Genomic DNA, 10259 nt, shown 5'->3' with positions numbered 1-10259 from the left:
GGGCAATGCGGGGGCGCCCTTCGGCGTGGTGTTGCGTCTCGCCACAGGTACGCCGTCGCTCTCGGTAGTGCGCGGCGCCAATGCATCCGAGCTTGCCCTAGATGGCGCCCAGCTTGCGGACGACCGCCACATGATCCGCGTCTCGATCAGCGGCACTCTTTCGTTGCACCACGCTCATATTGCTGCTCACTCGCTTGATGTCTACAGTCTCCCAAACCTCGCTGACTATGACGACGGGGTCGCATACCTGCTATGGCGCTACTCGTTTGCCGGCCCTGGCCGCTTCCACTTGAACTTCACCGCCGACTTCTACAGCTGCAACCGCACGCTGCGGAGCGTGAAGCCAGATGCTAGGTTCGATGCCATCGGGCACTCACATCCGACCGACTTTGCTCTCGCGACCGAAGGCTCCAGCCGGCCAACCTTTTGCGAGAGCGTGCCGCACGGGGCCACGGCTGTGCGCGCGACGAGCTACGCTGTCATCCGTGGATCAAACTCCACGGCGAACCAGCGCTGCACGCGGCCTGTGGCCATCTCCGACCTATCCGACGGATGGTGGCAGTCGCACGACGGCAGAGCAGTGGCCCAGAGTGGTCAACTGCGGTGGCACCTGCGCCGATGCACACAGTGGCAGGATGTGCTCGATGTGGAGGTGCGGGAGGCGCTGGCCTGGTGGGCGCGAGTTGGCAAGAGGACGCTGTACTTGGTTGGCGACTCCAACTCGGGGAAGGTGAGTGCATCGTGGGAGCACGCTGGCGTGACGGTTCAGTGGGTTGACGTGCGGCCCATGGCCTTCGCCCTCCATTTGGCGCCCAACGAGAGCGATCACGATGGGAAAACTAGGCTGACACCCGCGGCGGCAACGGCAATGGGGTATGGATCTGCCAGCTGGGTGAGGCGGTACCGCGCATACGTGAGCGGGACGCTCAGGCGACTCGCGCGCGTGAAGGGATCCGCTTTCGCCATCGGGCCGAACGCCCATCTCACCGCCGAGGACGATGGGGTTGTTGGTGCTGCTGGCGGTGGTCCCAAAGGTGCATGGTCCAGCCTGCGCGGCGCCTGCGTGACTCAATGGTCACGAATGGACATGGCCACGGAATTGCTGAGTTTGTCCCAGTGGCCACAGCGGGAGGACCGCTCCTCGTGGCGTACCGCCGCCGCCAATGCCCTCGCGCGCGCCTCGGCGGGCGCCGCGTACGTCGACGTCTTTGAGCCCACCCTCGCGCTCCATCCGTGGCGAACCAACGTGGTGCACCTCGAATTGCCCTCGTTTGCCAAGGCGGTGTACCACGAGCTCGTGCCGAGCATGCTCCTCGTCGCGCTGCACCGGGCGTGTGGGGGTAGTGCCTAGTCGGTCCCCTAGACCAGTGGGGTACGGGCAGTGCTTAGTGGAGATTTTTTCATGTCATCTCTCGCTGTCACCTGCCACAAACATGGTAGCACATGCAATGACGTAACGCGTGCATGTGTGTGTTGTCATGTGCATGTGACAAGTCAAACCCCAGAATATCCGGCGTTTGCTTTTCGTTTTCTCTCCGCGCTTTTTTCCGCGTGGGTGCGTCAAGCGTGACACACCAGAAAGCCTGGCAAGAGAACGGCGGGGACCTCGCCCTAGTAAGCGGCCACCTCTCCGTGCGGGTTGTCGGTGAAGTCCCACGGCTTGAGGTTGACCCGCAGGAAGGTGCGGAGCCGGTCGAGCACGTCCGCCTGCGCCTGTGGCCGTGTCTTGGACGCGTCCGAGGATGCGCCGTGGGCGCTGGGGACAAGAGCGGTGTATGCGGTCGTGAGTTTGGGCCGGAAGGGTAAGTGTGGCGGGCAAGGGCCGGCAGGGCTAGTGTGGCAAGGGCCGGCAGGGGCAGTGTGGCGGGCAAGGGCCGGCAGGGGCATTGTCGCGGTGTGGAGAGGGCATGGTCCGGCCAGCCCGGCGCCTCGGCGCCCGCCATGCCGTGCCCCTCACGAGAGTCGCTTACCACTACTACTACTGGAAGGCGCCTCGGTGCCCGCGATGCCGTGTCCCTCCCCGGGGTACGCGTGGTACTCGACGGCGGCGCCTCCGTGAGTGGACCGCCTGAGCGCCTCCACGAAGGGCGGAACCTGCTGGAAGGGCACGTCGATGTCCTTGTCGCCGTGCAGGACCAGGATCGGAGCGCGCAGCTCGGCCGCCCTCGTGATCGGCGAGGCCTCGCGCGCTCGGGCGGCGACCTCCTTCTCGTACACCCAGCCCCCCATCAGCGCGTAATCGTAGTAGCGAACCTCGGTGTGGCGCTGCTGCACGTACCAGTCAGCGATGCCCGCCATCGAGACGCCGCAGCTGAAGACGCTCTCGCCGCCGACGTGCTGCAGCAAGCACATCGACGCCAGGTAGCCGCCCCACGAGTGCCCCGCCACAGCCACGCCTCGCGACGTGTCCAGCCTCGGCTCGACCTTACGCGCCTCGGTCTTGAGGTACTCCGCGCAAGCGAGGCAGTCGGAGAGGTCGGCGACGCCGCAGCCGTCCGCCATCACGCGGTTCATGAAGCCGAGGCCGTTGCCAGTCGAGCCCGAATAGTTGGGCGCCAGCACAAGGTAGCCGCAGGACGCGAGCCAGGAGAGCAGCGGGTTGTAGTCGAACGAGAGCTGGCACATCGGCCCGCCGTGCAGCCAGAGCAGCGGCTGCAGCGGGCCGTCGCCCTCCGGCGCAAAGCGGAGTGCGTGGATGGGCAGCGCCTTGCCGCCGCAGTGAGGGGCCGCCTCGTTGCGGACCATCACCTCGGTCGGCGTGAGCAGCTTGTGCTGCAGCGACAGCGGCATCGTCTTGGTCAGCCGCGCCTCCCGCCCAGAGGCGCCGCCCCGCCAGCTGCAAAAGCGGTTGGGCTTCGACTGGCTCGCCAGCCAGAGGTCTCCCCGCGCCGTGGGGCTCCGGTGGTGGTAGACGACTAGAACCTCCCCCTGCCCCCTGTCTCCGCCAGTCTCCCCATACGCCACAGGAATCTTGCAGCCCTTGCCCGGACCACCCTCGTGCGTCGCGGTGCGGAGCGGCAAAAGCTCGAGCGAACCGTCGCCCTCGGCGGCCGCCGACAGCTCGTAGAGGTCGTCCGAGTAGCTGATCGGTACGCCGTCCGCTTGCTGCTCCGTTCCGGTGGTGCGCGCGGAGAGAAAAACCCTGCATCGGCTCGGGTCCAGCCGGAAGCCCTCCGCAGCACCCGGGCGGCCATACGAACCGCTGAAGACGTCGATGCGATTCGGCGGCCCCATATGCACGGGGCTGAGCCGCGGCGCCTTGAGATCCTCGATGAGCCAGAGGCCGTGCACTGCCTCCTTGACCGCGTCCTTGGGCAACGTCTTGAGACGCTCCGCGTCGCACAAGTGCCCACCGTTGAGGAGCGGCAGCGCGTTGAGCCGAAGGAGCAGGCTGGGTCCTGGGGGGCCGTCCAGCGCGTCGGGGGCGAGGAAGCCGACCTGCGGAGTGCAATACTCCTGCCGGCAGTCGACGGCGACAACCTTGGAGCCGGACCGGTCGTCTAGACCGCGATCTCTGTGGTCCATGAGGACAATCTCTGCCAGCATCGCGTCGGGCAGCCGGTGCACGACAGCAATGTGCGCGGCGTCATCCTCATCCTGCGAGTGATCCCAATTTAGGAGCGCGCCACCGTGCGCGGCGACGAAGAGAGGGCCTCCCCGCTCGGACTTGATTTGGCCGCGCTTGTGCATGAAGAGCCGGTCCCGCTTTGGCTCGCCGCCGCTGACGGCAAACAGGACGGACTCCTCGCGCACCCAAGTCGGCCTCCCGGCGAAGCTCTCTCCGGCTCTCAGAGTCACCCAGGAGCGGGTGGACAGGTCAGCAGTGTCGCCGAGGAGAAGGGCGTCCTTGGTCTGCACTGCGAAGGACACGCCTGACGGGCTGAAGACCGCCTCGGAGAGGCCGGCCACGCCGCTCAACAAGACCTCCGGAAAGCCACCCTCGCGCATCATCACGAGGTCCTTGCCGGAGTCGCCCGAGCCCTTCTCGAGTCGGCCGCGCGTCTGCACCCACGATATGATGAGGCCGCTCTCAAGCCGACCGTTGTCGCTGCTCGGCCGAATGAACGCCGCGGAGAAGCCGGACGCGTCCATGTGACGCCTCACCTCGGCAACAGTGAGCTCCGACATGCTTTCCCGAACGGCGGCGGCGGCGGCGGCGGCGGCAGAGGCGGAGGCGGAGGCGGAGGCGGAGGGAGCGGGCGGGCAAGGCGTCGAAGGCAAGTCGTCTGTTCACAGATAGGTTGATAAGAATTCAAGAAGCTCACATCGCACTTCACAGCTCACGAGAGCTGGAAAAAAATGCAACAAAACTCCCTCGCACGACACTGATGCACGCCCTGTGAGCGGGGCGGGGTGCGCACTGTGCCTCTGTGTTCGTGCGTCGCCCCTCTCTCCTGGAGATGACCTCTATTTATTTATTGGGCACGGGACTGGCGCGCACTGGCACTAACACAGAGAGAGTTAATAAAAATCTCTCTCTAACACAGCTCACAGGTACACCACGATTTTTAGAACCATCGCACAACACTGGGCACGGGACTGCGCGCAAAAGAATTTTTCAACGACGTGTTCTTTCCACTTTCCTTTCGCTTTCCCTGTCGTGTGGGTGAACCCTGCCCAGCCCCCTCTCCGTGTCGCGATGCGCTGCGCTCCCCACTCCCGTTCCCCTGTGTCATCCCTGATCGTCCTTCCAAAGTCCTGCTCGTGTGTAGGTGGGGACCCTGTCCTCCTCCCATCCCCTTTTTGGGCAGCCTGCGGGACTTTGATCTTCGGCTGCGCTCCAAATCTAGACCCCTTTGACTTCAAGGAGGCTGCTTTCGCGCGTGCCCAGTGTTGTTTGCACTCACAGTTCTTTCCAAGGTTCTTTATTCCGCGTTCTTTATTCCATGTTCTTTATTCCATGTTCACAGCAATTATCGCCCCCTTTCTGCGGTATTTGGCGACCTCTCCACACAAGCCTCTTTTAAGCATCGCAACTCTCAACTCGCTTTGAGCTCCTCGTACCTTACCTCCTGCTGCCGCACACACGACAACAATCCAACCTGCGCTCACTCAACACCAGCTCAACGCCGCGCCTCCCGTCTACGACGAGTGCCGGTTTCGGGATGGCCAGCGGCAGTGACCTTTCTCTGTGCTTACGTCCCAGGCTTCTGCCTTCGGTGCCTCGGACGCCTCGGGCTCGGCCATGCACCTCTGAGTCGCGTTGGGTGGACTCTGGACAGCGAACCCGCACGCCGACCAACCCTGTCTCTGAGTGTAGCGCGATCGCCGGCTTGGTCGCCCTGACCACCGCTGCCAGCCGCTGGCGTCACTGCGTCCCTTTTGTCCCTTTTGCTGCCCCTGTTTGCTCCCTTTTCCCTCGCCGCGTAACTTGCGCCCCTTTTGAAAACTTTTATTTTATTTCTTTAATCCCTTTTTTTGCGTTCACTGTTTTCTTTCTTTCTTTCTGTGTGTGTGTGTCCGCCCATGGTTGTCTTTTATGTGTTGATATGAATATGACCGCCTTGCGGCGTTTCTTTCACATAACATCGAAGGCTGGCTCACAAAAAAACTTCCTTTCACAAGAAGCACCCCCACATCGACACACGCGTCGCCCAGGACTGGATCGGAGCGCGCGCGCGGTCCATCTCAAGGCAGGGCAAGCACGCCAGCGTCCGGGCGGGGAGGCGGGCGGGGGCGGGTGCGGGGGGACAGGGAGTCGGCCGGCGCGAGCGACGGCCGCCGAGCTTTAAGTCGCCGACATACAGCGAATATTGTGCACCGAACGCATGCTAATTGAGGGGGGGTCCGACCCCCCACGACGTTTTATGGAACATGCTCCCCACCGCGGGGGGAGCAACGGAGATGATCTCGAAGAGCCTTCCTCGAGCTTTGAGGGGAGCGAGGAGGATCAGAGGGAGCGAAGGAGAACCTTCGATATTGAGCTGATATTGTGGGGAACCAATTCTGACCACTCACGTGACAGATCCCCCCCCGAGTCTGTAACGACTCGAGAGATTACGAAACTTGAGATCCTCGTGGTAGCTGCAGAGCGTTCCTCTGTGCTTGTGCTAACTCGTGCGCTGCAGTCTCTCGCTGTCCGTCGGCTTGTTTGTATCCCACCCACCCACCCTGGGGTCGTAATCGGGTGAAGCGGGTGTATCGAGCGCGCGCAGTGTGCAGTGCAGCGACTCCTCTGCCATCCAGGCGAAGCGGCCCGGGAAGGCGCCGTCAACGCTCTCCCGGAAGGCGCGCAGCTGCCGCAGGACAGAGGCCCATTGGTCGCCGCCAGAGGTGGCGAGGAAGGTGACGAGGGTGGCGCCGGCGGGGGAGGCGTGGCGGTAGGAGCTGATTCGGGAGCCCACCTAGGGAAGAGGGTCACAAGTGGCGCCAGTTCTCAATTCGTGGCTAGCGGGGCGCGCCACATGCTTGTGTGCGTGTGCCCCGTCTTCCCTGCTAGGACGTGCGCCACACTGTCGAAACACCGCTCTCTCCTCGTGTGACTGGCTTTTGACCTTGTTGGCGAGGGGAAGGTACGCGGCCGTGTCGTCCCACTCTGACAGCACAGAGCGGACCTGGTCACACCTTGCTGCTGTGAAGAGACGGCTTCACACCGAAGCGCCTCGCCGTCCGGTCAGCACCCGGCCAACTAGGTGGTATCTCGAGTACACCTCGGCCGCTCCAGTACATCTCGGCCGTATCTCGAGCAAGTCTCGGGTACATTTCGGGCTCGTCTAAGCCGCACACCCGCTCGCGCTCCTCCTCGCCCACGGAACTGCCGGAGCTGCCGCCATTTGCGCCTCCGCCTCCAGGAAGAGGGATTGCGGCTCGTTGCGGCGCGCCCTCTGCCTCGAGGCTGCGCCATTTGTACTCGACAACCTCGACACCCTTCACCGGCACCGGCTCTGACGGCAGGCCCGCGCTGTGTGCCACGCACAGCGTTCTGAGCCGCTCAAGCTCGGGAAGAGCGAGCTCGGGCGCCGTGTCAGACGTGGCCGCGAGCGTCGTCTTGGGCCACCGGCTTCCAAAGTTCTCTCTCCCGTAGCGCGGCGCGAGGCGGCCTTTGATGCCCGCCAGCGAGTCTGGAAAGCCTTCATAGACGAGGACGAGCACGCCGTTCCACGCGAGGAAGAGCTGGAGCGGCCTCAGCTGGCACGGGCGCGCATCGCCGCAGGCTGCTCGGATGCCGTCTAGCATGCCCCGGGCACGCAGTTGTGCTAGCGATTTACAAGGCGCACAGCGGTTTGGCACACCAGGGTTCCGGCTCCTACTGTACAGTGGGTTGCGGGCATTAAGAAAACAGTGTTTTGCGGCACGCCGCCGTTTCTAAGCCTTTCCACAGCCCTCATCCACCCCACGCCGTGGTTTCTTAGCTCCGGGCGGGGCACTCAATCAAGCCAGAGCGCCGGCCCGAACGGTCTCGGGAACCGTACCCGTACTACTCAAAAGTACAATATACTTTCTCACAGCACTAGCGAGATTTCGCGCGGAGGGCGTAGTGAAGCGCTGGGGCGCTCACTGTGTGTTATTCGGGTGGGGATCCATCAGTGGTAACCGGCTTTAGTCACAGATCCAAGCTCAGACGCCACACCAACACCACAAACACGCTCACTTCGCCGCTGCTGTAGATGGGCCGCCGGGGGCCCATACTACGTCGAAGTACGGACCTGATCTCGGCACTCACGGGCTGTCACGCGCCCGCGCGCGGCGCGGGCCGCACCGCCCATGCCCCCGGGTCACCGACCCCGCCTCTCGGCCCTCTCGGCCCTCAGGAGCGTGCGGGAGACCGGCGAGGGGCGCGCCGCGCGCCGCCTGCAGAGCCGCCAGAGGCATTGTCGCCTCCGCTGGCGGGGTTCCCGCGCGCGCCCGCCCGCGCCCGGACCCGCGCCCGCTGCGCCCGCGGGCTCCGGATGCGCCGCCCTCCGTCTCCTTCTTCTCGATGGCAGTCCGCACGTGCTTGTCGACGGGTCGGCGGCGTGGTCGAGGGGAAGGTCGCCGGCGGCCGCAACTCCGCCGCCGTCGCTCCGCCGGCTCTGATCGAGTATCGGGCGTTGAGGGCGGCGGCGCAAGCGGATCTGGCGCATCCATCGCCACGAGCCTCGCGACCGCGGTCGTGGCACACCTGGCGGCGGCTCTCGGGGCCGTCTCTACGGCGCTCGACGCCGTGTGAGGTCGCCAGCGGCCGCAACTCCGCCGCCATCGCTCCGCCGGCTCTGACCGAGTATCGGGCGTTGAGGGCGGCGGCGCAAGCGGATCTGGCGCATCCATCGCCACGAGCCTCGCGACCGCGGTCGTGGCACACCTGGCGGCGGCTCTCGGGGCCGTCTCTACGGCGCTCGACGCCGTGTGAGGTCGCCGGCGGCCGCAACTCTGCCGCCGTCGCTCCGCCGGCTCAACCGAGTATCGGGCGTTGAGGGCGGCGGCGCAAAGTGGGTCTGGTGCGCCACACGGCCACAACCCTTGCCACCGCCCTTGCCGCCGCCCTTGCCACCCTTTGCCGCCTTGCCTACGCCGCGGGCGGCGGTGAGAGCGGCCTGCTGGGCTAGCATGTTGTCCTTGCTGGCTGGGGAGACGGGCACGTGGAACGCACGTTATATGTTCGAACGGCCTCCGGGATTCAAACAAAAAATAGTCCAGGCCCTCTCGCAACCCCTCCGACCCCCTGGGACCCGTGGGCGTCGAAGAGGCGCTCTCGGGGGGCCGTTCTGAGTTCATACTACCTCGAAGTACAATATACTGCGTCAAAGCACCGGCCCTGAGTCCGCGAAGGATTTTTAGGTAAGAGGTAAGCTGCCTGCGGTCCGCGAGTGCGGTGCCAGAGTCTGCCGCCAAGTCGGCTCTCTGGATGACGGGAAGACGCACACACGCCTCCATCCACTCCACTCAGAACACCGCAGACTTGGAAAGTGACAAGTGCGCGCCGCAGGCAGGCGAACGAAGAGAAATTTGAGCTGCGGCTCCCGTTCACACTCGTGTCTGGCCTTTTCTCGGGGCCGCGCCTGCGGCGCGCCGTGGTTTCTTAGATTTTTGCGGAAATCGCTTGGTAGGGTTTCTTAATGCGACGTTTTCTTAATGCCCGCAACCCACTGTAGTCAGAGAGGGGGTCTGCGCACCCTGACAAACGCCCTACCTATCTACCTACCATTGCGGGCGCCAATCGCCAGGCTCCGTGCCCCACCTACCTACCTATTCCCAGGCCGCGCAGCGAAGCGAAAAAAGACGAAAAAAGTGAATACCTACCTGGTAGGGCCCTCTGGGGACTGGGGTGGTCAAAACCGGACCTACCTACCTACTGCATAGGATGTCACCGTGGTGAACAGACCCTCTATCTGGGTATAGGAGCCGAAACCCAGCAATCTCGAGCGAGGTCTCTTGGAGCGAGTCCCGGCGAGACCCGAAAGAGCTTGAGCACTTGAGCACCGGATAGGGTCGATTCCGCATGGTACGGGACCCCTCGATCGTCTCGCCCTCCCTCACTGGTGTGTTCATCGGGGGGGGTCATAACAAACACGGTACAGGATCGAGGTGCACGCTGCCGAAGCAGTGTCGTCCCCCCTCTCCCCGACGGCGATGGCGGTGTGACCGATCGAGCTACAACCCAATGGGTCGTCCCTGAGTGCTGAGAGGGATACCCTGGGGTGGGCGGGCCCTGAGATTTATTCTTTTTCCTTCGCGGCACGCGATGGCGGCAAGGCCTCTTTGCGCGCCCACCCTCGTCACGCAGAAGACCAACGGGCGTCGGACCGCGGTGAGACCGCGCCGCCCTCCGCGCCCGCCCGCGCCCGCAGCGTGAACACATACGCGCGTCCCTCGCCGCACGGAAACATACGCGCCAGCCGCGCACACAGCCTCACATGCAGCGCAGACCGCATGCCCGCGCCCTGGGCCGCCGACGACCCGGTCGGGCGGGCTGAGCGGCCGCCGCACACCAACAGGCAGGCGCGCGACCACCCACAGCACGCCGCAGCCCGCCGCGCAGCCCTGCCAGACAAGCCTGCGCCTCCCAGCTGCACAAACAGGCGCACAACAGAGTACAGCACACAGCACACACCGGCGGCGCGCGCGCGCAGCACACGCAGACGCGCACGCGCATCCAACACGCACACGCGCACAGCACGCGCGCGTCACACGCCAGCGCAGCGCCACACACAGAGCACACTTCCCATCAGCAGCAGCAGCCTGCCACAATCCACAGCTCACACACGCGCGCACACACTCCCCCCTACCGGCGCACGCATTGGGCGTCGCCGAGAGCTCCCAAAGCTGACTTGTGTGGCTGC

At 64.6% G+C, this 10259-nt stretch overlaps 3 protein-coding genes across 3 annotated transcripts; all 3 read right to left on the bottom strand.

The window, feature by feature from the left end:
- Positions 1-1380: 1380 nt before the first annotated feature.
- On the bottom strand, positions 1381-2359 carry EMIHUDRAFT_434404 (hypothetical protein). Its single transcript, XM_005783498.1, has 2 exons — positions 1993-2359; positions 1381-1713 (listed from the first exon to the last, which is right to left on the bottom strand). Exons 1-2 carry the CDS (start codon positions 2350-2352, stop codon positions 1612-1614), a joined length of 462 nt encoding a protein of 153 aa, XP_005783555.1. The 5' UTR covers positions 2353-2359; the 3' UTR covers positions 1381-1611.
- Positions 2360-6431: 4072 nt separating this feature from the next.
- Positions 6432-7226, bottom strand: EMIHUDRAFT_352867 (hypothetical protein; the record flags this gene model as incomplete). The annotated part of the gene is given in 2 exon segments (XM_005783497.1): positions 6432-6496; positions 6513-7226. A coding segment is annotated over 1 exon segment (563 nt), but the record flags the coding sequence as incomplete, so codon positions are not given.
- A 1080-nt stretch (positions 7227-8306) lies between these two features.
- EMIHUDRAFT_203248 (hypothetical protein) lies at positions 8307-8853 on the bottom strand (the record flags this gene model as incomplete). Its single annotated transcript, XM_005783496.1, has 2 exons — positions 8307-8485; positions 8730-8853. The coding sequence occupies 2 exons, from the start codon at positions 8851-8853 to the stop codon at positions 8307-8309; spliced, it is 303 nt and encodes a 100-aa protein (XP_005783553.1).
- Between the last annotated feature and the right edge of the window lie 1406 nt (positions 8854-10259).

Source organism: Emiliania huxleyi (genome assembly GCF_000372725.1).
Source record: "Emiliania huxleyi CCMP1516 chromosome Unknown EMIHUscaffold_18, whole genome shotgun sequence".
NCBI lineage: Eukaryota > Haptophyta > Isochrysidales > Noelaerhabdaceae > Emiliania > Emiliania huxleyi.
This window is presented reverse-complemented; position numbering and strand designations above follow the sequence as displayed.

What these genes read in the sequence shown, in the direction of transcription:
- EMIHUDRAFT_434404 (XM_005783498.1), bottom strand. Translation starts at nt 2,352, where the DNA reads ATGTGCTTGCTGCAGCACGTCGGCGGCGAGAGCGTCTTCAGCTGCGGC. An exon ending in ACGGCATCGCGGGCACCGAG is followed by an intron (nt 1,714 to 1,992) that starts GCGCCTTCCAGT and finishes ACACGGCCACAG; the next exon opens with GCGCAGGCGGACGTGCTCGA.